General features: G+C 40.0%; 2 protein-coding genes across 3 annotated transcripts in view; one reads left to right on the forward strand and one right to left on the reverse strand.

Annotated features, from left to right (window-relative positions):
• Positions 1 to 12453, forward strand: part of CDK13 (cyclin dependent kinase 13) — a 76752-nt gene extending 64299 nt beyond the window's left edge. Inside the window, exons 11-15 of the mRNA XM_030551392.1 lie at positions 31 to 147; positions 960 to 1091; positions 1738 to 1943; positions 5204 to 5749; positions 7007 to 12453. Coding sequence (XP_030407252.1) covers positions 31 to 147; positions 960 to 1091; positions 1738 to 1943; positions 5204 to 5749; positions 7007 to 7854 — 1849 coding nt within the window. The 3' untranslated portion in view covers positions 7855 to 12453. The remainder of the gene's footprint in view (positions 1 to 30; positions 148 to 959; positions 1092 to 1737; positions 1944 to 5203; positions 5750 to 7006) is intronic.
• The window catches only part of MPLKIP (M-phase specific PLK1 interacting protein), a 60833-nt gene that overhangs the window by 3191 nt on the left and 30093 nt on the right, over positions 1 to 27549 (reverse strand). The window lies entirely within an intron of this gene.

Genomic DNA, 27549 nt, shown 5'->3' on the forward strand with positions numbered 1-27549 from the left:
TTTTGTTTTTTGTTTGTGTTTGGTGTATAGCCGAATTTGTGGGAGTCCTTGTCCTGCAGTCTGGCCTGATGTAATAAAGTTAGCCTATTTCAACACCATGAAACCAAAGAAGCAGTATCGTCGAAAACTGAGAGAAGAGTTTGCTTTGTAAGGATGGAGACTTCATTTAACCATCTGTATTACATTAGGTTTTCTTAGGTCCTTTAAGAATTTCAGTATTTTTGAAAGATTTGTTTCTGGGTTCAGTCAAATGCAGAGAGAAGTGACCTGAAGTTCCTATCCTTCCCTTGATACACATGCCGAGCTGCTATTGTTGTTAGTTAATGGGAGCTGTGTATATGTATCAAGGAAGGGGGAATTGAGCCAAATATTTCAGCCACCTGTCAGCTTTGTACTTTGGAAATGGTTGCTCTTTGGGCCTGGGTGCACCTGCTCATTGTCCCTATGGCTGAAAGCAGCTCGGGGTACTTAGTCATTAATTGTGATTGGCTAACATTAGGGGCTTGTTAGTCATAAATTCAGTATATAAGACTAATTCTGTAAGCCATGTATCCTAAAATAATGCCATTGGAGTTGTCTCATGCAAATAACAAACATGAAAGTTACAGAAAACATCTGTAAGATTATTTTAAAAACTGCCTTTTCTCCTTCGACTATTTCGGGGTTTAAGAAAATGTATCATCCTGTTTATACTTGTGTAACTTCAAAGCAATAGAATTATTGTCTGTAGCCCAATTAAAAAGTTTAAATCTCTTTGTGCTAAATTCCAAGTATATAGTAATATTAGACCCTTGTTAAAAGGAAAACTTTTAAAACAAATGTATTAATATAAGGCCCAAGTTTTAAATCATACAATTAAACTCTACTTGACAAAATAAAAAAATATAAGTTTTATAGCACAAAGACATGGCATCTGAAATAACACGTGACCCCCCCCATTTTTCTCTCCTCCTTGCCAGTATTCCACCAGCTGCGTTAGATCTGTTTGATTACATGCTTGCTTTGGATCCTAGCAAGCGTTGTACAGCTGAACAGGCTCTTCAGTGTGAGTTTCTGCGAGATGTGGAACCGTCTAAAATGCCTCCACCGGAGTAAGTTACTTCCTGTGGTAATGTCAGTGCTTACATGATACAAGATGGGAGTGTGTATTTAATGTTCATTGTGTAGTGGAGAAAACACAGGTAGTACAAACATAATACCTAATGTGCCAGATATGAGTAACAGTCCCATTAAGAGAACTGCAAAGTTGAGTGGCTCCTGTACTATGAATGAGAACTATTCCCTAGTTTCGTGTTTGATTTGTTAGTCAGACTTTCTGTACATCTTTCTTACTGTTAGTAACCTGCAAGTGTATTTAGAAGAATGAATGTCTCCAAACAACAAGGGGGGGGGGGAAAGCATTTATTCCCCTATTTTAATGCAAAAGTTCTGCATTACTGTTTAGAGGATTGCAGATTGCTGAGGTCTTATACTAGAGCCCCTTTCCTTTTTGTAAACTCTGTGAATCCAAGTAGACAGCATTGTCCTGCTGAGAAAATAAATATTCATTTTGTTCTGCCAGGAGGACTTGTTTATCAAACATCTTCTGAGATTATACTTGCATTACACACTTGTTATGAGTATGGATTCACAGAATTCCAGCAAACTCACCTTTTCAGATCTGATGTTGTATATTGAGCATTTATTTTAATATTTTGTACAAAGATAATGCTGAATATTTACCATTCTTCTTTACAGCCTTCCTTTGTGGCAAGATTGTCATGAACTGTGGAGTAAGAAACGTAGACGGCAGAAGCAGATGGGCATGACAGATGACACAACAGCAGCTAAAATTCCTAGGAAGGATTTGTCTTTAGGCCTGGATGATAGCAGAACGAACACCCCACAAGGCATGCAGACTTCTTCCAAACTCACAACTCAGGGCAACTCTAGTGTAGCACTTGGTCAGTAATCTTTTTTGTCATTTTTAAATTGTCTATTACTTGCTGACTATGCATCTAGAAATTTAGATGTTAACACTTTCAAAATCTTGCAAGCTCTCGGAATTCTTAAGGGAAACAAAATTGTGTAAATTTAAAAAATGCTAAAGATTTATCTTGTCCTCAGCAGTCAGGCATTCCCAGTATGACTTGTATAATGAGTTTCATCTTGACCAGTGTCAAAGCTTTTAAATATCTTGACCTGCCTAGTAGTCATTTGAATTTTTGGGGGAAGGGGGGGGTCTATTGTCCACCTCAGGGTTTCTTAATACCCCATCCATGAGAAGTTGCTGTAACTCACATTGTACAACTCTTCATAGTCTAGAGCAACCTCACTGATCATGACATAAATTGAAGGGAAAGGGTTTCAAGTCAAACATCATCTTCACAACAAATAGATTCCTCCCCCATGTTAAGTGATCTTCCCTCTCCCAAGTACATCTGCTTTAGCAAGTCTCTTCTAGCTGGTGATGCTGAGCTGAGATACTAGCTAATGAGGGAGCTTTTACTATATAATGACAAGAGAATTAGTGAGCTACCTCTACTCATTAAAGCAGAAAACCAAGCCTAGAGTGTCTTGCTTGGTGGTACAAAAAACTGCTTCAAAGCCACTAGGAAGAAAATGTTAATTTATAATCGTAATCAAATGGGGTGTCTCCTTATACAGGAGTTGGTACTACTGCCCCTACTATAAGCAAGGTGTTTTTTAACTTGCATTCTAAAGTATAGATTCTGTATGTCGTGTGTGTGGGGCAGCTGACAAAGGAACAGATAAGAGTTTGACATAGACAGCTTTGTAATGCAGCAAGCAAGTATAAAATATAGTGTCACTAAAGTGGGAGCTCCAAGAATTGAAAGTGTGTGAATGTGTAGTGCATTCATTTAAATTCTCTATGGACAGTAATAATCTCAAATCAGCTAGCTCTCTAACAGCAGACCATAGCTCCAAGCATATGTTGCAGAGATGTAATGATATAGTTCTCATGACCCGTGTAGTTTACCACCTCTTGCTCCTGGTCATCCTGTTTTTTGTTGTAATCCAGTAGTGTATTTCTGCCACTCTTTTGCAACAGTAGCCTCAAGTCTTGGCAAGACTTTCAGATTCTGCTTATCCCCTAAAAATTTTGTCCAATGTTAACGATTAGCAAATTTTATTAAGAGTCCCAGTGGTTGGAGTTATTTGTCACCTCATAGAGTATTAACTGTATTAATAATAATATCTAATACCAAATTAACCAAAGAACTCAAGAATTAATTATTCAGCCCCATGTCATTCTTGGCACAAGTGTAAGTATAAAAGAAAATATGTTCCAAGGTGGCGAAAGCAGGATTTTAGTGTGTGGTGGAGCAGAGACAGTACTGTATAAAATTGAAAATGTCTGTGTTTATGTTCTAAGATTTAGGAGTGTGTACATGCTGAATGAACAAATACACAAGTCCATAGGGCAAACTAAGGAGCTGATACACAAGTGCAGGCTTTATCCAAATTTAAATAAACTAAATCATTGCACATATGACAATGCACAAAGCACTAACATTGTTCATTTTGGGTAAAAAAAAAATTTGTCCTGAATTATTTGCTACTGTTCTGGTTCTTATGTGAAGCTCTTGTAATTGCATTTTATAACTTAACAGTGCGTGGGGAGCTCACTTATGATTTCCACCAAGAATTTTAATTCCCCTATGATAGGGATGTCTTCTAAAATTTTGAAGTGGGTAGGAAGATGCCTCAATTTTCTTTCTCATTCATATTGTCTACTGGATTTTTAATTTTGGATTCTGAGAAATATCTTCTGTTCCTGGTCCTTGAGCAGACCATTTTCAGATGTCATGTAATTTGCAGCTGGCTTGACATCTGTTATGTGGTTAATTAATACATCAAGAGAATACAGTGCAAAGCATCTGAGAGAATAGAGTTCTGTGCATTGCCAAATAAAAATAAGTTACTTGTTTTTGAATTCCCCCGGTCTTCGCTACATTTTAGCTGGTAGCACCTCAGCGCACATCAACAAGCAGCCTGATTTAATTTTGCAACAACTGTCTGTTCACAACTGTGTCCGCTTTAGCGATGAGTCAAATGCTGAGGACAGGAAGTTTTTAAAAATTCCAGCTGTCCAGAGACATTCATTGGATGCTGCCAGAAGTTACATTGCTTTGGTAGCCTTCTAGTTTCACATGTGAAAGTTCAATTTTGATATCCAATATTTGATATCAACCTGACGGATGCCTTTGCTTCATTTTTCTATAAAGAGAGAATTTTCCCCATTAGAATTAAATAAGATCCTAGGCTTTTACTGTGTTCACCAACTGGCAGATCTGGAATTGAAATTCGAATTATTAGGATTTTGTGCCATTCCCAAATAACAAAAGTTTCTTCTCTCACTGGTCATGCTGCTAGGTTTATGTGTTCTCTTTCATGATGAATCTGTAGGTACAGCCTGAATAAGGGCTCCTGTTCCATTCCTGCTTCGTATTTGAGTGTACCCTTGACCTGTTCTGTCTGTTTAAAGTTCATAAGTCTCATAACACAAATAAGAAGCCTCACCATAAAGTGCCTTTATGAGTTCTTCTAAACTGTAAAGCTAGCAATGAGTAGGTGACTTAAAACCCATGCATCTGCTCTCATGTGGCTGTCTCCCCATACCTCTGAAATCAACAGAACAGTCTTCTACCTTACTCAGAACTTTACTTGTCCTTCTCAGTAGTTTGGCACTTACACCATTACCTTCAGCTAGCTCATTAGCTTCTGGGTCAGTTTGTCTAGTCACCTTAGCAGGTGTCACAGCATACAAATTAAGCATCTGGAGGGTCAGGGTCTGACTGGAATTGTGTTTTGCAGATGGCCACTTTTTAAGCAAAGGGATGTAGTATGTCAAAGATAGGAGACTTTGTGGTGACTGGAAATCTTACAGCTGTCTAAGGCAGGTGGCCTTAAACCCTGGCTTCATTGTATTGTGGAAAATTGAGCTCAAACATGATGTTTCTCATCTGTCTAGTGTGTGGGCGTGCCCTTTGTAAGTCATTTTCTCTGTATTGGATCATGCTATTCAATTTCCTATTAATACTCTTCTAAATGTAATTAATTTGTAAAAGCATTCCATTTCTGTATTGTCAGAAACCTGTACTTTGCCAAGAATATCAGCCATGGTATATTAAGCTTGATTTGGAGCCTCTGAAATATGACAGTTCTAAATAACACTTTTAAAACTCCCTTTTGTCTTTAGTGAAAACAGGCACTGGACAGCAGTTAAACCAGAATGAAGTGGCAATCCTGCTAAATCTTCTACAGTCTAAATCAAGTGTTAGCATGGCACATTTTGCCGAAGTGTTGAATATTAAGATAAATGCAGAGACTCAGCAGCAACTTGATAAAATAAACATTCCTGCTGGTATTTTGGCAGCAGGTGAAAAACAGCCAGAGCAACAGCCGCCTCCTCCACAACTAGAACAGGAGCCTTTGCAACAGCCAGCAATCACTCAGCCAGCTGTGCCACCTGCTCAGCTGACTCAGCCTAAAGTTGAGACTGATGCTGCCCAGGCAGCTGTGCAGAGTGCATTTGCTGTTTTGTTGTCTCAGTTAATAAAGACTCAGCAAACAAAGCAAAAAGATCTTGTACTAGAGGAGAAGGAGAATGGATCAGGAAATGAAATGTCGTTACAACTCAGGCAGCCTCCAGAGCCCCGCACTCCTGCATCTGATAACCAGGAGGACACAGTATCTCCAGCATCTGTTTACCCACATCTGATCAAATCATTATACTCATGTGCAGGTACTTACAATTTTGAATGTTGAAAGTAGATATCTTGACCACCAGAGAGATTGACTTGGAGATAAACAGCTAACAACATGCTTTGTACCCCATGTATGCATGGTTACGCCATACCCATTAGCAAAACATGCACAGGAGTGATGACACTGAGGATGTGAGAAGGAATGTCATTTCCTTTTGTCACTTACTATCTTTATAAAACTTTCATAGTTCATTGTGACTGATTTTATTATACTGTACATACACTTACTCAAAGGTGTAGATGTGCAGTTATACTGGCACTGTGGTGTTCGTATTATTATGGTAGCACCTAGATGCCCCAGTCAGGTGCTGTACAAACAGTTGTTTTCAACAAACAAAAAAACTCTGAAAGTTTACTGTCTAATATATACCTGTTTGCTTTTCTGATGTGTGAGGAATAACTGGTTTTGATTGGAAAAATAGATGGTCTCCTTTAGTTAATTGTAGGTTTACCAACTTTAACAGAGCCCCTTTAAGTAAACTCCTTTTGTTTAAGTAACTACAGCATCAAATATTTTCCATGCCTACTTTCTTTAATTACTTGACCAGGGTGTGCAAATTTTCCATTTGTGAAATTAATATGGTCAACTTAAAATTTTCATTAAAACACTAGGATTTCCATACATACTGTGTACACATGAAATGTTTAACTGATGGAGCTTCTCAGAGTTCTAATTTTTTTGAATATCATGAAATTAGTATTTCAGCCATATGTCTTCAGTGCCTATTGGTTTACTTGTTACTAAATAGCATTGGCAGCTCTGTAGAAGAATATTGTGAAGGAATGTAAAATCTCAACCATTACCATTTGTAGCAGTCTCTGTCCCTTTCCCAAAACCCATGTCAGTATGGGCTTTGGCCTACATCTTTGGTGCACTTTCCTCCCCTTCTGGCATAACATCTGTTGTTACCAACCTCCTCAAGGATATTGTTCGATTCTCCCCTTCCTCCCCCCTATCCCAAATTAGCTGATCACATGTGCTTGCAGGAGGATCTTGGAACTCTCAGTTCTGAAAAACCTTTGAAGGCAGTGTCTCCTTGCGTCTCCAAAATGCCTTTTCTCAGATACTCTTAAACTTAATTAGTTGATTAACCTTTATTTTTTGTGAAGAAGTGTAATAGCAAACCTTTGTGATACTTCTGCAAAGTGTTTTTTCTTCTCCTTCTGGTATTGTAATTATTTGTCAAACGTAATTTCAGATCTTGTTCTAAGGCTCTCGTTTTTAATCCATTTAGGTCAAGATGATTTGGTTAGACAGCCTGAGATGAGGCTTCTAAACCTAACACCAGAACAAGAACGCCCTCGTATTTTGCCCCCAGACCAGCGTCCTCCTGAGCCACCAGAACCACCGCCTCTCACTGAAGAAGACGACCTAGATTATCGGACAGAAAACCAGCATTTGCCTATTTCTAGCTCTTCAGGAACGGATCCTCATGCTGGGGTGAAAGCTGCTCTTCTACAACTGCTTTCTCAGCATCAGGTTCAGCCAACTGAGGAACCAGTAACAACTAGTGTGGATTATCAGGCAAGAGACTCCTATGTAACTGACTACAAGGATAATTTTGGACCTTCTTTCTCTTCTGTCCATTATGGTGGTAATGATGGAATAGGAAGTGGATCATCTGGGGCACTGGAAAGGAGAAACTTCATTGGAAATTCAGATATTCAGTCTTTGGATAACTACAGTACTGCTTCATCTCACTCTGGTGGTGCACCTCCACCTCCTGCCTTTTCAGAACCATTTCCCAGCTCAGTAACTGGTTATGGAGACATTTACCTCAACACCGGTCCCCTGCTATTTAGTGGAGATAAGGACCATAGATTTGAATATAGCCATGGCCCTATTGCAGTTCTGGGAAACAGTGGCGACACTTCCACAGGGTCGGAAAGTACTCATTCTTTGTCCACAAAGATGCACAACTATAGCTATGGAAGTAATTTACAAGAAAACCCTAGTGGCATTAGCCACATACATGGACAAACTTGGACTTCTCCAGCCCAAGGACCTGGATATTCCCAAGGATACAGAGGACACATTAGCACATCAACAGTCAGAGGGCGAGGCAGAGGATTACCATACTGAGTATCTGTTTTTCCTCAGGCACATCATTTTTATCTGGAAAGACTTTTTTTCTAGCTGCAGTTTAAAGCAGCAGTCCAGTAGACTTGAATAATGTTAATTCAACAGCTTTATTTTTATGTGGAAAAGGGTCTTGCATACAGTAGGAAAATTTAAACTGCTTAAAACTCATGCTGTCTGGAAACTAGATCAATTGATTGTACATGTTCACAAATTCTAGTTATGAATTTTATTTTGTATTTTTGGCAGTTTTAAGTGGATGCTAAATTTAGGGACATCAGCTTTTTATGGCACTCTTTCAGATCTTCTGAACTATGCACATTTGTGCTTTTTTTTGTAAGTTTGGACCAACTTTAATGTAAAAAATTTTACAACAATCAAAGCAGGGCACTGATTTATTTGATATTTTTCTTTTTACAAACTACCTTTAGTCAAAGGTCACTGTCAGTCTTTGCACTGCTTTCAGTGTTATTGTGGAAGGTGTACTTTGTGCTCATTTCAGATAATAAAACACAACCTCTCTCTTGATAAAAAAATTTTATAAATATTTGGTCAATGTTATTTTTTTCCTTAAAAAAAAAAAAAAAGGATGGTGTAGTAAAATGTTTCCCCATCTCCCAGACATGTTTGTATCAAAACTGTTTTACTTGAATGGTAAGTGCCTTAACGTGTAAGTTTAAGGTCTGCAAAAATTCTCTACATTTTTCTTGAAAGGAAATTCCCTTTCTCTGAGGTTATTTTGTAGCTTGATTCAAAGACTAATACTTTGATACACTACATTAAAACAGATAATTATAGGCAACTTGGATAGAGCACATTTTAAAGTGGCATATTTGCCATTTGTCAGCTAAGCCAGTTTAGTAGGTATACTAAGTTTTCTCTTCACTGAAATGACCATCCCCAAACTGAATTTACTGAGAGAATGTCAATGTGAAGCCATTAAAGAAAGGTAGGTTTCCCACAACTTTTCTCTAAAAGCTCTATTAACTTCTGTAGTCTCTCTGCCAAATAAGTATATCTACTTTATACAGAGCTATGGATGGTAAAATTGACTTTAAGGAAGACAATATGAGAGAGCTTTTTCTTCAGTGTCATTGGTAATAGTTAATGAGTTTTGTGTGGAAAGCTGACGCTGTCTCCTCTTTACCACATATAAGAGCATTATGGAAAGCCTCCAAGGTTAAAGACCAGTATTTAATGCAACATAGAAAATTTAGCAGTTCAAATTTTCTGGAAACTGGGATTGTGCCAATTAATCCTTTCTATATTCAGCTGTTCCACTGATCATTGTAATACTTGATTTGAATCTGTCTTTGAACAACAACAAAAATTACTGTAGCTAAAATTGCTACCAGAAACCATCACTCCAGTTTTATATTAGTTATATTTTCCAGCATGTTTTCCTCTGAGAACAGCAGCCTCTCTCTCCTGCAGAGGGGGGATATGGCTATATTTTCCATGTACTGAAAAGAATGTTTAATAGCCCATATTGGATACAATTTTCCAACTGATTATCCAGTTGATAAATTGATACATTATGTAACAGTGTTTAATTACTTTTAAAAAGGTAAAAATTCTACATACACTATTACCAGTTGAGTCATGTCAGTGATTTCTTGGATTTTCAGACTAGAAGCCAAAGTTGTCTATTTCATTTAAAATTCTGGTTCTAATTTATGACTAATTATTGCAGCATAGGGTGTGAAGAACATTAAAATGTAACTAAATAGTGTTCAAGTATCTGCAGCTGCATCATGGTGAGTTATCTCTTTAGACTTCCCTCTAAATCTCATAGTTATCCAAGTTCCCATCAGCCACACTAGAGAGTCCTGCTGTCTGAAAATAAAAGCAGCTAAGCTGGAAACAAATATTTGTGACCTGAATAGCCTGTGTTTAAAAGAAATTAAACACTTCATATAAAATGACACTGTGTTTGAATAGTTTTTCTTGAGCTAAACACATCTTAGTATTTTTTGAAGGAGAGAATAAATGCAAGCAGAATAGTGTTAGTATTGTCATTGTGTTCAGCTACAGCATCTTACCATTTTTATAAAAGTATGCTCAGCTAAAACAAAAGCCAGGTTTAACAACAAAAATCTAGCAAAATTTAGGTGTAAAATCTGGCAAAAGGCTTTCAAATCCATATACAACCTTTGTGGCAAGAAATGCATGGTCAAATATTAACGTGTACTGCACTTCAAAAAAAAAAAAAAATAAAGCCTTGTGAGACTTCACTAAGAAGCAGGTAAGTCCAAATGAAAAGTAGATAATAAAGAACAAATCAGGAATACGTGATTTTGACTTTCAAAAATAAAATGTGAGGAAGAAATACCTCTTACAGCTTCCTACGTAGAGGTAAATTTTCGAGCCAGATGATACACTTATTTCACCTAAGTTTATGTAAAAAGCCAGTCTCTCTTGTCCACATAAATAGTGATAGAGCAGTTTGATTTATGAACTGAAATACTGTGACAATTAAGGTGTTCCATGTAGTTAGAAACTTTGGCATATTAATGTATTGGTTGATATCAAAACATCTGACTAATTTTAGACTTTGATCTTGACTGAATAAGAATAAAAGCAATTAGAAAAGGATACAAAGCTGATTTCCAAATGGATTGGCAACAAATGCATTAAGATTTAGCAAATCCATTCACATGCCATTGCTGGTATATGTATTGCACAGTGATTTTTCTACTAATTTTAGTTCAAGCAATACTGGCCTAACATTTAAAAACCAATGGTCCACAGTGTTCAAATAATTCAGAAAGTCAGGCTGAATTACTCAGCCCCAATAATCTTGCCTCTTTTAAAACCCAGGCAAGAGATTTCTCCCACTTCGTCCTTGTATGACATTTTGCTACCCTGCAAGGGTCAGAACAGTTTTGGGGTATGAGCCCTATGCCGCTCCCCTTACAAGCAGCCCTGATAAGGAGGTCATGTCTCCATAGTGTACAGTTCTCTAGCAATCCCAGGCTATGACTCAGCCCTCAGAAGGCTGCAAAAAATGAGAGCAACCTCTGTGGCTGCTCTAAGATGTGCCCAGAATATGGGCAGTGCAAAAATGGCTTAAAGTTACTTTGCCCCATATCCCCTTGGGATTACATCTTCTGCTGCACCTCCTAGAAGTACTGCAGAGAATTGGACCCAACATTAAAATGTGTTTTTCTCTACTATCCAGATTAAAGTAAAGTATTTGATCCTGGATATATCACATGTTGAATAGTTAATTTTGAATGAGGTGGTCTCCAGCATTACCTGGAGTAAAAAAATTAAAAACACATAGTGCTAGTATGACAGGCAGGATATTACATAACTTCAGCCAAACGAAAAGGAGAGGGAGACACTAACACAAAAACAAATTCATGATCCTAGGATAAAGCAATCCTGAGTAGAAGAAACTGCAAAAAAAAAAAAACCCCAAAAACCTACAGCATACCCCCCCCCATCCAAGTAACTAAATCTGATCTTTAAATGCAAATGTAATTGCTAGGAAATTACTTATACATTTTAAAAATTGCATATTTATATTTTTCATACATATTTAATTAGTATTACCTTCTATCATCTTAAGCATCAGCTGCTTAATGAAAAACAGAGGTGGAAGGAGTTTTAATGTAAACTATTGATGCTTTGAGATTCCTTTTTCTGTTATATTTATAGCAGGAGTTAGTGCCAGTCTGAAGAAAGTTATTAAAGGTTCATCAGTTGCTGAGATTTATAAATAAGCTGTAAAACAAATTTTTAAAACTAGCACAAGTAACTTTCATGCAATTGTTATTCAGGCAAAAACTCCATTAGGTCCCAAACTACAAGAGCTGGCCCCATGTTTCATTTCCAGTAGAGGAAATAAATTTCACCCAAACTTTTTGAATTTTTATTTTTCTCTTCAATCTAAAACAAACCCCCTCCAAAGGATGAAAAATCTCAATTGAATTATGTTGGTGGAAACATTTTGGTTAATGCTTAAAATTGTTTGAGGCAGTATTAATGTGTTCTCTGCAGTTAAGTATGCCATTAAATATATTGCCAGAAAACTGATTCAGATCTAAACTGTTTCATATTTAAAAATTAAGTGCTGGACTTAAATTCAAACTAATCTTTGCTGAACAAGGTTAAGTACTCTTATCATAGGAATTATTTTAGGGCAACAATTTAAAATACTGAAACTGCTACTTCAGCTTACTTACTGTTGATATTTCTTTAAGCCATTTGTATATAAGATGTATTGAGTAGCCTGTAAATAAAATACCATGAGAACTTCAGCCTTTTTATCCTTGTTTTCCCTCGTTGGATATCAAATAGCCTATCACAAAATTATTTTACATTTTATTATGATGGAATAGCTTAACTCACCATTCATGTTGGAATCCCACACCTTCAGTAGCATTCAGTATATTAAAATCTGTAAGTCACTCAATGCTTTTCAAAGCCAGGCAGTCACCATACTCAATTTGTGTATTTAACGTTCATAATTTGTGATAATGGAATATTAGTATTGCTGTGCTGATGTCACTAACCCATTGTTCACAGGATACCTAAGACTTCAAAGCCAAGTGAAGTGTCACAGCTACCAGAATAAAGATAACCTGATTTAATTTCCTTTTTTTCCATTTATTTTACATAGTGAAACTGATCAGGAGTCAGTGGGGTCAGGTTAGTAAAAAGGGGAATTCTTTAGTTAGCTGGCCAAATGAGAAGATTGCAGTGTGATTTTTAACATATCAAGTTCAAATGGCATGAAGAGGTCTTGAATTATGGAGGGCTGGAATCTACTGTAGAACAAAAGGATATATTATTTTTCACTTCAAAGGAAGAACATGGGAGAGGTGCAGATCTCTTCAGGGAATTAGGTGATTGGCTGGAGAACCTGCTGCCTGAGCTGTTGGTTGCTCTCCTGGAACATGGTATATATAGATCAGTGAGGTATTTTAAGTAAAATACTAGGGATGTACAAGTAGAGGTGCAGACAAGCTTTTTTTTTTTTGAGCCCACTAAAAGTGAGGATCTATGCCTAGGCCAAAAGTGATGAAGGCTCCAAATCAGTAATCCAGACTTTTTTTTAATTTCTGGGTTATTTTTATACCAAGGTTGGAGAGAGATGCACAAAGCTGGCATGACTTCTAACAATAGCCCTTTCTACACTAGGATGACTTATGAAAAATATCCACTGTTCACATTTTTAGTGCCATTGTTGTTACCAGCACTAGGACAACCGCTAGTGTTAAGGGTTTACCTTGCAGCTGTCCACCACCATTCTATCAAAGTTGCAAACACAACTGAAGCAGAACCAATGCAATGAAATTGAAAAATGGATCTAATGTAGACAGTGTCAATAGGTCATTTTTACCCAGAGATTTTTCTTTAACAAACTTCAACAGCATGACCATCTCTACAGGGTAGCAAGGTAGGAAAGACTACAGACTGTTTCATTTTTCTTCTAAATAAATGCTAAGTATCATTCACAATGTATTTAGATGGAGTACTTACTTTCTCTGATGAAGGGGAGCACGTGATGTACATGTGAGCTAGTCAAGTGCGCGCGCACAGCTAGTCAGTAGAGAGGCAGGAAATGTGTGAATCTCAACCTAAGGAAGCATCTGATTTCAGGAAAAGGAAGCCTTGCTACCAACTATATTGAAAACCTGAGTCTTCTGTCAAAGATTTAGGCTGTTTCTTCAACTGCTGAATGGAAATTGTATCCGGGCATATAGGAGAGAAGCAAGCAGCAACAACATAGACTCCTTATTTCAGTACAGAGAACGCTGAGTTACAAAAGTTAGTAGTTATAACAGGATGAAATCAGTTGACAAGAAACAAAGGCAAAGTAACTTGAGCTATAACCTGAAGCATTTTAGTTTTCAAAGAACCATTCTGAACAAATGAAGTGGTGTTAAAGATGTTATTTATATATGAACCACACCGATGTGCTTTCTTTTATAAGGAATAGTGCATACAGTTGTCCATACACTCATAATTTGAAGCATCTCTAGCAAACCAGGAGCTACTAAGGGTATGGACTCAAGCTTGAGCTTAAATCTCCCCTTTGAATCTACATACAAATCTCTCAGCCTTGACCTAGGACCCTGTGGGGCTGGAGGTGCCAAACCAAGTCAGGAACCAGGGTTCAAGACCTATTGAGTTGCAATGTCAACGCAATCCTGCTTGACTTGTGTCCTGGGAGCTGGCCAAAAGTATCCCACAATCTCATGGGCCAGCTTCCTTAGTTCTCTCTACCCCAAGAATCCTCAGTTGAGACTCCAATGAAAATGGAATTGACCCCACTTGGTGTACTGCAGCAGCTCAGTGAGCCAGCATTTACCCTTCCATTGGCTTCTGACTAGAGAGCTGCAAATGCACCATCAGAAAGCTTTCAGAATTTGCAATGGAGACTGACCAGCCTTTTTTGCAAAGCACGTAGCTTCACAGTCATGGAAGCGCAGCTAGATTTTAATCCTTGGTGCAAAGCCAGCAGAACCACAGTAAGCATACTAGAATGATCAAGCATTACCAGCAAATAGTAAAGACGCTGGCAGCATTGCAAATACGTCAGACTTGTAACCAGTATAGGGAGTGGCTTAAACAGCTCAAGGGTGAGTACAGGAAAACCAGGGATCAGAATTGCACCATTGGCAACTCACTACTATTGTGCCCGTTTTATGAGGTATTTCACCAGGTGCTGGGCACTGTGCCGAGAATAGAGCCAGTGGTGCAGGATGAGCTGGTCAGCTGGGACGGAGTGAGGCCAGCAAAGTGACGCTGTTGCTGAAAAGGGTCCTTTGGGAGGTTCTGCCACAGGAGTAGCAGCACATCCTAGGGCCATATTCAGAGGAGCTGTTTGAAGCCTTCCCTCCAAGGAACAGCCTGCCTCGGAGCCTGCAGCCGACACAGGTCAGAAGCCACTCCAGAGCTTGGTAAGTTTCTGACTCCATTTCATAAAGTAATAGGGTGGATTTCCATTCTATGAACCAATGCAAAAGTTATTAGAAGTCCTCGCTAGAAGCATGTATCCCCTAACAGGAGATTGTATCCCAGGGGCACGGTTCCCCACCTCCCTCTAACATGGAGATGGCTATTAGGAAATATAAACAGCAAAAATGCCTGGCAGATTTTTGCTAGGCCACTCCTGCTTCTTAAAAATGCTAACCTTCCCCTGCCATTCCTGTAAGTTTGCCACTCTGTAACCACACAGCAGCATAATGAGCCACTTGGAAACAGTGAACTGTGCGGAAAGGAGGTAGAAATCCATTCACAAATCCAGTCCATTCAGGTAGAGGTAGTCCAGGCAGTCTATAGGTGACAAAATAATTTGCCTCAAATACAGCTGGGGTTTGAAAATGAGTCCAGAAATGTGCAGGGTGGGGGGGAAAGGCATGGCAGTGAAGTTACATCTTCGCATACAATCATATCCGGTTCAGCTAGGGTAACCAGATGTCCCGATTTTATAGGGACAGTCCTGATTTTTGGGTCTTTTTCTTATATAGGCTCCTATTACCCCCACCCTCAACCCCCGTCCCGATTTTTCACATTTGCTCTCTGGTCATCCTAGGTTCAGCCAGGTGGAACCTAACACAAAATCCTGTTGATTCCCTTGTGACATCTGGCCCAATCCCAGATGCTGATAGATGCAAACTTCTCCTGCAGCATGAACTCCAGATAAGTGGTCACATTTTGGGGAAGGGCATATGTTCCAGGTCCACTTTGGTAGGTGTCCAGGTCCTTCCACTCAGGTGTGTTGTTCAGTCACTTTGAATACACTGGCTGCATATGCTGCAATTTTCTCACCAGCAGGTTGAAATAACATCTCCTTTTGCCAGTCGGGCACCACAAGCCTGAAATGATTTGAAAAGCTTTTGTAACATGACCACTGACTGCCCACCTCTCATCCCCAGCACAAATAGTTCTGCAATTTTTAGAAAACAAAAAACAGTTTTGAATTTACAACTTACCATTGCCTCTGCACCTCTGTTGCTGCGATTAACCAGGCTGTGTCTGGGGAGCTTCTGTGGTCTGCAGCATCCCTCTCATAATATACTGAGGTTCAGTATGGAAAAGTAACATTTGATGTCCTTGAAGTTCCACAAGGATTTTTTTCTGTGCTCCTCCACTGGGCTATTTGAACCAACTCCTCTGTGTCTTGTCATATTCCAAGCTCCTTGACCTCTAGTGGCTGCTGTACCTCCACAGTTCAGTATAAGCCTGGCCCAACATAGCTTTACAGATTGTTCCAAGAGGAAGTGTTTCCATGATGAATCTACAGTTGAGATCTGGCCGTGGCCACCAATCAGGTCCAGTACCAAACCCAGAGGGACATATGGCTCGAAGAAAGGCTGAGGCTGGCTGTGGGGCTTGAGGACAGGCACTTGCTTTGCAGTTTCTGGACCAGGAATGGCAGCTAAGGGAGGAGGCCAAACCTCAGCAGAGAGAACTGTTTAAGCAGCTGATCTCAATAATGGCTGCAAGAGTACTGGCTTCTGCTGCATCACTTTTTGTCCCCTGTAAGGTTCTGTTGTTACTGATGTGTTATTGTAGTAATGGCAGCTGGCCTGCCTGGCAATGGGGGAACGTTATACTTTTCTAAGACATTTATAAATAAAGCTTATGTCTCCAAGAAAGTTATCATTTTAAGTACACATTGTATGATGTCACACAGTGATAGCAATAAAGGTAATCATATGATCAGGGACATCTAGGAATTAATAAGCAAACACCATTCCCCTATACAGTTAGGTACAGCAACCAACACTTCAATCACAATATGGATTCAAATAAAGAAGTCAATCACCTCCTGCCCCCATTTTGTAAAAGGTCATATCATCCATAAATACATTGCATGGCACTCAAGCCCCTATCCCTCCACCCCAAATCAATGAGCCCATCTTCCATTGGGTCAGGCAAGTTCATAGTGAGGGAGCACAAAGCATCCCTGACGTCCGTTGCCTGGGTGCATCCAGCTCCAGCAATGGTAGAGCACTTTCTGACTGTGTGTACTGGTTCAGTGGCCCCTCACTGTCAGGTCCACTGAAGAAAAGTCTCACAAAGCTTGTGAAGAGCGCAGTAATGTGCACAGCATGGCTGACCCTGGCATCCAAACAGGTCTGTAGACATTGCCAACAGGACTTCAATCTGCCAAAAACACTTCAACAACCATTCTATGCTTGCTGAGAACGTATTAAACCTTTTGCCATGGCTTCTTAAGGTTCATGTGTCAAGGCAAAAGGGAGCATGCAGCGTCCCCTAGAATAATGGTGGGGATGGTAATTCTGTTCATGACAATGTCATTTGGTGGGAATAGTGTCCCAGCCTGTCCATGAATGTAGATTCCTGATCAGCAAAAAGCCCTGTCAACATGAAATTTCCAATGCAGCCCATACAGACATTCATAAATCTGCCACTGTGGTCCACAAGGGCTCACATTTACTCATGTGCTCCTTGAGGAGGATAAACTACAGGCACATGGAGTCCCATCAATAGCCCCAGCACAGTTTGGAAACTCCATTCTCTCAAAGCCAGCCATTACTTCAGGAATATCTATTATGCCCACCACTTTGGGTAAACCATATGCCTGATAGCCTCAGAAATGTCTGCCAACCACTCTACCAACAGTCTATTTCCCAACACCAAACTGGTTGGCAAAGCCCTGTAGCAGTCTGGGGTAGCCAGCTTCCAGGGGCCTATAACAATCCACTTCTGGAGTGGCATGGGTGCCTTCATGCATGTCTTTGCACTGGAGGGTTGGAGCAAGCTGCTCACAAAGCTCCAGAAATATAGCTTTCTTCATGCCAAAGTTCTGGGCCTGTTGTTTGTCATTCGCATGACGTTGTGGGCCTCCCTGTACTTGTTGTCTGCTCCAAAAGCATTTGTCTATGTAGGGAGCATCAGCAGCTATAGTGAGTGTAATGAGCAGCATCAGCCAGTTTGAGTCTGCCATGCCTGGGTCCTTGTGGTGCTGCTGCCTCCTTTCCCTCTTGCTTCATCATAAACTCAGTCAGGTGCCCTTTGGTGGGTCAGAAAGCACTGCTGAAATGGCCATCAGCATCTCACAGAAGCTTTGCCTGTTCCCTGACACAGGAGTGAAAGCACAAGCAATAGAAGTTCTTCAAATGGTCCCTCCTCCATGTTGCTGTCTCTGGTAGCTGGGAGTGCACAGACCAAAATGATTGCTTGCTAGGCTGTGTTGGCAGGCTGTTCAAACTTCCTCTGATGTGCAGGGTGGAAAGTCAAGTTTTCCCACAGTTCACTACAGTCAAAAGGCTAGAGCGGCTACAACACAAGAGGGCATTAAGGAGTCTGGGACATGGCTGGTTTGGGGTTTGCGTGCTGCAGTATGGACGTCATAGCCCCCAGGTTCAAGCCCAGATTAGAAAATTTTTAATGTAGGGTTGACAATCAGTGTAGATGCTCAAGCCCTGGATTCTATAACCAGGGTCAGTTGACTCAAGTCCTGCTAAGATTGCAGTGTAGACATACCCTGTATCTCTACATTTACTTTTGCCAGAACACATTTAGAATTCAGACTTTTTTCCTCCATGCAGACTTTCTGGCAGCTACAAAAAGTGTGTGGGAAGGTAACTTCCCCCTCCAACTGCACCTGCTGGAAAAAGAACAGCACAACCCACAGTTCAAAGCTGAAATGTCAGTGCTGTTGTTCCACACACTCTGAAGGGTTGTGATGTTGAAGTTCATTAATTTACTTCTCATGACTGCTCAGTTCAGGCTTTTTGTAGCTGCCAGATTAGGGAACCCTGAGGCTATAAGATGCATCACAGTATGTGAATTAGTGGGAAATAGTCAAAGCACACATCACAAAGCTAGCTACATTCTGCATGAACAATTCCTGTAAGCATCAGGGATTGCATGGCAGGCTTAGTGCTGTTTCATTAAAGGATTGCCCTATGCAGTGCTCAGCCTAACGGGTCATTAGATGAATGAGTGAATCTTTTGTAAACAAAATATTTTTAAATGTATCAAAACATGGAGAGTAAAAAAAGCCTTAGTGTGCAGTAAACAAAGTAACTTTTTAATTCTAATCTTAGAGTTGGTGTCCTCTGCCTCAAATTTACTGCATTCATACAGTAAAAAATGGCTTTTCTAATTGCCAGTTTTGCAAACTCAACCTGGGACCTGAGAATCAAGTTTCTGTTCATGCATCATCACACATCATGGATTCTAAAGGAAAAATTCTGTTCTCAGTATAATTGGGGGCAGAATTTGGCCTACAGTTGGAACTTAACTAACAGTTCTGCTGATGTCTGAGCCTCCGATGCCTTCTCTCACTCACACACACAGAATAAAAACTGTAGTCACTAGATTTTTATTCTTAGTGTGTGTGAGAGAGGAGCAGATATGACTATGAATACAAAGTGTGTAGGTTTTGTATAGGAAGGAACCATTTTTACATAAGTAGAATCTCAATTTTATGAGCCTCAATCTTGCAAGCAATTTATACAAATAATTTTTCCTCAATGGAAAAATAAATCACAATAAAAGTGACATGGGTGAAGAACAAATTGACATCCCTACACATTCCAATCCTCTGGAACTGCTTTGCACTGGTTTGAAGGATGAGAAAGCAACTCAGTGACCATTCTGCAACTTTTGCACTCTAGCTTCTGTAATCTTGATGTTAAATTTTATGAACTCCTTGGTCCCCAAACAGTTTGTAAAATAGGGGTTAATCGGTTGCTTTTCAGAGTAGTTCTGTTTTACAGTTACGTTTTAACATGTTTTGCATTATTTCTCCAATGTCCTTTCACTATGATAAGATCCACTACTTTAGCCTTTACTTCCGCATACCTATGCTACTTCCACTGTTCCGAGGCATGTTCTAAAATGTTTTTCCCACAACAAATGACACCCCATTCCCAGCTGCTGGAATGTCAACAACTCTACATGTATGTTCCACTTTGTCTCCACCCTGTGGTTCCTCTGACTTCTCATTCCAGACAGGATTTTGCTGTGTCTTTCACTCACTTGCAGTAGTTCAGTAGCCATTTTGGTAGAGAGAGGGGCAATACTAAGGATTAACAAGGATGCCAGGGATTCCCTTCGCTTGGTCTATTTCCCCAGTGCTTGGATCAAGGCAGGGGGCTGGTATTCATAGCCCTTCCTCAACTTTGCAGCATTGCTGGAAAGAAGTTTGGGTGCAGTTTCAAGGGCACAAGTGGTGTTTTTCAAGATTTCTTCAGTTTTGTGCCTCATTTATGCAACACTGAGCATTTTCCAATTAAAATCTCAGCCTGTCTGTCCTCTCATGGATGCCCAGTCATCAGCTTGAGCTACACATGGCTAAAACAGAGCTCCTAATCTTCCCCCCACTTAAGCCCTCCTCACTACTTCCTTTCTTAATCACTGTGGATAACTCTGCCATCCTGCCTGTCATTCTGGTTTGTAACCTGGGTGTCATCTTCAACTCAAACCTCTCTTCAGGTCCTCACATTTAGGCAGCATCTAAATATTGCTGATCTTTCTGCATGACATCTCTAAGGGTGTCTACACTAGTTGTGGAAGAGGTAAAAATTCCAGCTCGAGGAGACAGACCTGCGCTAGCTGATCGTGCTAGCATGCTAAAAATAGAGCGTAGCTGCAGCGGACTGAGCAGCAGCAGGGGCTAGCCATCCCAAGTACATACCTATGGTCTTGGATGGGATTGTACTCAGGTGGCTATCTCCTCCTGTTGTGCCACTGTAGCTACACTCTATTTTTAGCATGCTAGCTCCATCAGAGCTAGTGTGGGTATGTCTCCTTGCACTGGAATGTACATCTTCCAGCTCTAGTGTAGATATACAATAAGACACAGCCTTTTTTATCTATCCGTCCAGCTAAAACTCTCATCTCAACATCCTGTGACTTGATTACTGCAACACCCCTCTCTTTGGCCTTGACATATGCAAGCTTGTCCTGCCTGGTCTTACCTATTCAGAATCCTGCTGCAAAGATCATTTTCCCAGCCCATTGTTTTGGTCATGTCATCCCTCTACTCTTTCTCCCTTCTATATTTCATCATATATAAGCTGCTTGTCTTCATTTTCAACACCCTTCACAGCCAATCCCCCACTACTGTTGGTCTCTCATTCTCTGTTGACACTCACCTCCGATTGTTCCATTGCTGACATGTTAAATTTTCAAACAAGCACCTTCATGCCTTCTCCCATGCTGCTCCACACACTTGGGAGGAGCTCCCTGTAAACATCCACAAAGCCTCATTACCCTCTTTAAAACACTCCTTTCTCAAGATGCCTACAAAACACTCAACTGCACTGCTGGTTTGCAGAGACCACTGCCTGCCTGACCAATAGTGTGATTAATTGATTGTACTCTCCTGTCTGCGCCCATCTTGTCTTATACTTGAGTTGTAAGCTCCTGGGGCAGGGACTGTCTTTTTGTTGTGTTTGTACTGTGCCTAGCACAATGGAGACGTGGTCCATGAGTAGGGCTCCTAGGTACAATGCTAATAAACTACTAATACAAATGTCTTCCAGCGAGCTCCTCCTGAAGGGCGAGTTGGAAGTAGCCTGGAGAGTTACCTTAATTTAGCCTTTTCCTCCCCATGCTGAAATAATAGCAATGCCACCACTGTGACCAGGAAGGGCCTCTCTCACCCCAGCCCTACAGCGGTCTAGGCCTTGACAAAGGATTGAAGCCAGGATCAAGGGCAACTCAGGTGCACTGGGCTGCTTGGGGGTTCTGTCAGTGGTTTCCCCCCAGTGCCTTATCCCTCCATTGGTGCTGTAGCTACTTACAGTACGACTTTAGAGCAAAGTTCGATTTACTCCCCTGCCCAAAAGTGGCCAGCAGCCTAGCAACCACCTGCTTGCTTCACCAGACACACAAATATTGCCTAGAAGGCACAAAAGTTAAGAGAGGTGGATGATCTATCTGCATCACGAATCCTTCTCTGTGGGAGACTGGAGAGGTTAACAACCAGGGCAAGAAACATTTTGCACAGAATAAATTACCCAGCTATTTACCAAGAGCCCTAGTATCCATATCTACATGCCTTCAGGATCTGTACCCCTCACCATTGTCTGGGCATTCATGCGGGTACCTTTCCTTTAAATTTGGTCTCCCTTGCCAAACTGGGGACTTCCCTACCCACTACCAAAAAGGGAAAATATCCTTTAAGTCTTATGCCATTTTTTCCCACTAGGTTAAGTGATGTGTCTGTTGGTTGGTACTGTAGCAATACTGGGGCTAGCCTTCTCATCCATTGTCTCAAATTCTTCCATATATCACCAGACTGGAGAGAAAAGGTCTGTGTAGCATACTTTCTGGAGCTCCTGCCCAAATCCCTTTTCTTGGTCCATTAACTGATGAAACTGTCATGGAGCAAGAAGGAAAGAAGCAGCTAAAGAACTGGATCTGACATGTAGAACTTAGCTTTTGTGTGAAGGAGGATGTCAAAGGGTTCAGAATATCCACAGGGAAAGCATCAAGCATCATCCAACCTCTCCCATCCTTCTAAAGAGAGGAAGGCTCAAAATTCTTCAACCAAGAAATCAGTGAACATCTACCAGTATGTTTGCCACAGATAGAATTTCCAAAATAGTCAAAACAACCAGTTCTGCCCTTCCTCTCCAACTGGTTCCCATCCAACAAGTTTATCAGACCACCTTTTGGTCTTTCTCCACTGAACTGAAACGTAACGTGCCCTACAATTCCCTCTTCCAGGGAAAATAAATGAAAGTTTCACCTTCACACTCAATATAAATATATAAGAATTTTTTTAAAAGTCTCCCCTTTACCTAACTCAGGATTTGGCACCTTTGAAGGAACTTATCTCCATGTTCCCATTGTTCTATTAGCAGTACTACTTCCATCCCACAATCCAAACTGAAAGCTTAGGGTACAGGAAAGGTCCCAGTGTTTTCTCTATAATCCTCAATAATCAAGTCCCTTCACGATTAGAGAGGGATCCTCTTAAGGACAAGCCTCTAGAGCAGATGCATCCTCTATTATCTTTTCTACAGAGAACATTTTAAGAGAAGCAGAACTTATGGTATTATGAAATGGTCAAGAATCAATAAAAAAAACAACAAAAAACCACCCCTTCTGGGGCCTTTAAGCAGTCAATGCCTTTCTGAAATTGTTCCATGAGATTTCCCTGAACATTATACTTATCTGTATGGAAAGAATAGGACAAGTATTATGTATCAACTTTGAATTTTTAATCCATCATAATCCTCTCCTAACAGTTTATGTTCTAGTTTGGTTAAACATGCCAGCCAACTTGCTTAGCAGTAGGGGATTGAGTGCTCAGTGAGAAGTCTCTTTAATTTGCTAGTGTCTGTTTGGAGTCTGAAACCTATTCCCCTCCCATTGACATTCACAAGACAGGACTATTCTCTACTGTGGGCAGACCAATGGTTGGTGAACAGCGTTGTCATGGTCAAGAGGCAGGGAAGACCACATCAGAACAAGGCTTTAGTCAACCTGATTGCTCCATCCTGAGACTCTGGTCCTGCAGATTACTACCTATGTTGATGATATTTACTATGTATTTTACTCCTGGGGGAATTCTGCATTACTGCATGTGTGGAATTCATGGCCCCTGCAGATTTCTTTGCTTACCTGCAGAAAAATGACTTCTGAAGCCACAAGGGTGGTCATGTGCCCACTCCCTGGCAGTGCAGACAGATCGGTTTGGGCACCCAGAGCAGCAGGCAGAGATATAAATCACTGGTGGGGGTAGTCGTGTGAGTGTGTGTGTGTGACACACACTCTGTCCATCTCACACACTATTGCAGCACGCTTGGCACAGAGGGGCAGGGCTTTGGGGTATTTCTCAAGAGGTAGGCTTGAGGTAGGTTATGCTCCCTCGGGCAGAGAGGAATGTAGCAGCCTGCCTGCTTAGTGAATTATTCCCATTGTTCTTAGTGAATTCCCCCAGGAGTATAAAACAGGTAGAAATGTTAAGGCTCCTTTACACTGACAGAGTGGTGTAAAGGAGCCTTTATTGTAAAGGACAGTATGGCCTTATAAATGCTTATGGTGCTTTAGTGATTACAACTAGTCCACATTTTTGGACTGAAAAAATTTCCTGTCAAAATGTGCTCTATAAACTGTTTACTACTGTTTTTGGAGATGGTCAGTAGCCAGTATAAATTGTGAGTTTGAGTCCCCAGCCCTCACTTGCTCTACAGTTGTCTATGATGTAACACTGAGCATATGGCTGCATATATTTGTTGACTAATAATTAGAAGTAAAGGGTCAACATTAGCTACATTACTATTAGACAGAGGGGTGTGGTGATTTCCTTCAATGCTCCCCACTCCCATTCTCCATCCATTGTATTGTAGTTCAATTATTTTGGTAATTTATTTAACCTAGCTGGATTATATCACATTATTTTGACAAAACAATATACAATTTTAAAATATGTGCAGAATATTTAAATTTCTTGGTGCAGAATTCCCCCAGGAGTAATATTTGCAGATTCTAAAACTGAGGCCCATTCATCAAGCTACTCAGTCATCCAGAGCTCCACAGGCTGAGGCTTATAACCATGTATGGAGAGTGTTACTCAGACAGGGATACTCGAGGAGGCTGGTTGACCTCCTTTGTCAACCCAGAAGCACTTGTGCTATGCTGACTATTGAGCAATATTTGGAGACTGTAGTTCTCATGGTCCTACCTCATTGGTACCTATCATTCTTTTATCTAGGAAGAAGTTGTTTTGAGTCTGAGGAATTCACAAGTTCTGCTTCAAGCTTCCACTTCTGTTACAGCTATGGACCTTCATAATTTCTCATTCCTTAATTTTTGAGAATGTTTGGACTCTGCTGGCAACCTCCTAGATATAATGTCCACACTAGTGGATCCTATAAAGGGGAAAGGTCAACTTAATTTTCTTACATATCATTTTCTACTTCTACAAGTAGGATCTGCTACTCTGGCCATGTCCATCCTATTAACTCTGTTGATGACTGCTTAGCAGTCATAAAATTATACTGTGGAAAGAGAAATGTTAGTATGGATTTAAAAACAAAACAAAAAACCCTACCCCAAATCTTCAATTTAGTGTATGTTCACATGTTCCAATCTTGTATCTCTCTGGAAGCCTACACTAGAGTTACACAGGCAGAGTAGTAAATGTGCCAGCACAGGGAACTGATGATTTCTAAAGACAGGAGGAGGAACAGGAACTCTTCATACCTGCTTCGGAGATTCAGTGGTAGTAGTAAAATAGCCAGAATAACAGATCTCACTTTTTAAAAGTAAAATTATAGGCAAGAAAACCAGGTCAATTTAAGCATTTATTATTCTATCCAAAAAGTTACACTGAGAATATTAAGGATGCAGTTAAGCACACCAAAAGAAGGAAATGGCTAAGTCTGCACATGCTCTGTTGTGCTGATGCATTACAACAAAGTCTTTGTGCAATCATACACTATTGCTCAAAAAATAAAATTTAATAGATTTAAGTGCAAGTGTAGTATCTTGTAATGTTTTCTTCATTAATTTCATAGTTATAATGGTCCAATACATCTATTGATTTAGAGTATAATCTTCAAAGGTGCTCAGCATTTGGCAACAATCACTGAATTCAAAGCCCACACCATGAAAGTTAATGTGAAGACATCCTATGACTTCAGCAGGCTTTGGATCAGGCTCTAACTGATCAGTTCTCTTCTCTCAACAGTCTATTGCAGCGGCTTCCCTCCATCACCATATGTTTAGAGGATTTTGTTCTTTTTTTAGATGTATTTAATACTGTATGTGGCTGGAGTTTTTTTTAATCCAACAGAAAATCATGTACACCATTGCATTAACATGTTTGATTTTCTTTTTTTACCAGTCTTAAGTATCACTTCTCTGTAGTTTTCATGTGACCTATCCTCAAACTTTCCTAAGGAAGTTAATTACTTTATCTAAGTACTAGATGCATGTTCTTTAATATAATCATGTCTTTTTAATGACCGAGAATTTCTTTGTAGAATTTTGTCCTTATACATTACTATTTCAAATCTTACCAATATATTTCTAAGTAAATCAAAAACCGAATTTTCCCATAAGTATCTGTTTTCCCTCGTAGGTGTGAAATACCTAATATTGTTAGGTAATATGTACTTTTTAAAATTCCAAGAAGTAGTTTCTTAAAATGTTGCTGAGTGCTACAATGAATGAAAGTTAATGTAATTTTAAACCATTATAAATGGCAGGATACCTTTCCTCCTACTCTTATATTTCGTGGCACATCTGCATATGCAAGGTTGTAGGAAAAGTTATATATTTGAGACAGAATGTAATCATGTTATTTGCTGAACAATAATGCAGGTACAGTGTTAGCTGGGGTCCTTGGCTAAGCCTCAGTATAACATACAGTCTCAAAAGGAGCTCTTGCCAGAACTCTAGCACAGGGAACCAGACAGTTCACTGTGAAGCTAACAGCGTTGGGTATGCACATCTTGATCAGCCTTGCTTAGGTCACACAATGATCTTAACGAATGTATCTACTGTATATGCTCAGAACCAGACTTTCAAATGTACAGACATTGGTGGATCAAAGGAACTTCCTCAGGAATAAAGCTGTGCACCTCTGAGAAGATGTTTTAATGTCAAAGCCTCAGCATTCAAACCGCAGGTGTTTTTCCTGCAAGAAGGTTCAAAAGATGCAAAATTTTTTATTTTATAATATAGTGAGAAACATTTTTCTCTTTTTTCAGATCCTACAATGGCTGAATCAATTTTACACAAACCAAATCAAAACCCTTCAAGAAGAGACCAAATATCGGCACAAAAGCAATGACCACTCAGACCTTTCTGACACAGGAATGATCAATGCCCTATTTTAGTGAGTTAAATATTATGCTTAGGGCTGTGAACACTTGGATGAGGAGAACGTGATTTAACCACTTATCTCAGAGGTAGTTTGGAACAGGAGCAAACCACATCGCCTGAAAAATGGGGTGTAGATTCAGGAGCCAAATCTGTCTGCTAGGCATTCACTCAACCCTCTTGCCAGTATGAGCCTCCCAGGTGGTTCAGTTGTTTTGTACTGCATTAGATTCTTACAACTAGCTGTGATCTTCTAATGGTATGTAAATGGGCAAGTTAATGCTGAATTCATTTGCAACTTTTAAGATTACTTTATTTATTTTGCCATGTTGTAAAACATGCTTTTTACCGCATCATTTCTCTATATACTTCTCTCTTCTGTCTAGCTGTTAACCCTTGGTAATGCATACTGTGGGGTGGTGGCAGACTACTACACAGAGTAGCCACGTTACCTTGTCATGCCTTCCTAACCTCTTTAGGGTGTGGATTGAACCCCTCTAATTTCAACAGCTGAGCTTAGAGAGAAGAGAGAGAGAGAAAACAATTTCAGCCTTCACCTAGTATGCAGATTAACAGTTCCAACGTGCTTAGGCAAGAAGTGCTACTGCTGAGTTATCTGGTCCCAAACTACTGGCAGGAGGTCACAGACTTGGAGGTAAAACAGTAGAAGCAAGCACCCTGGTAAAATGTACACATAGCAGAGTACAGCGTGAAGACAAGGTTTCCTGTAAATCTGGTTTTCTGTACAGATCCCAAAGTCTAAAGCTCTGAGTTCCAGGTCTCCCTGATCTATACACATCATTTATTTTAAGCAGAGGCATTGGTTACTTTTCAGATTTTCTTGCACACTGTATTTCTTTCTGAATCATATGATTGTTGCAAATTTCTTAGTTGTTTTCTCGAGGGGAGTGGTAAGACATC

Source organism: Gopherus evgoodei, chromosome 2 (assembly GCF_007399415.2).
Source record: "Gopherus evgoodei ecotype Sinaloan lineage chromosome 2, rGopEvg1_v1.p, whole genome shotgun sequence".
In the NCBI taxonomy this organism is placed as follows: domain Eukaryota; kingdom Metazoa; phylum Chordata; order Testudines; family Testudinidae; genus Gopherus; species Gopherus evgoodei.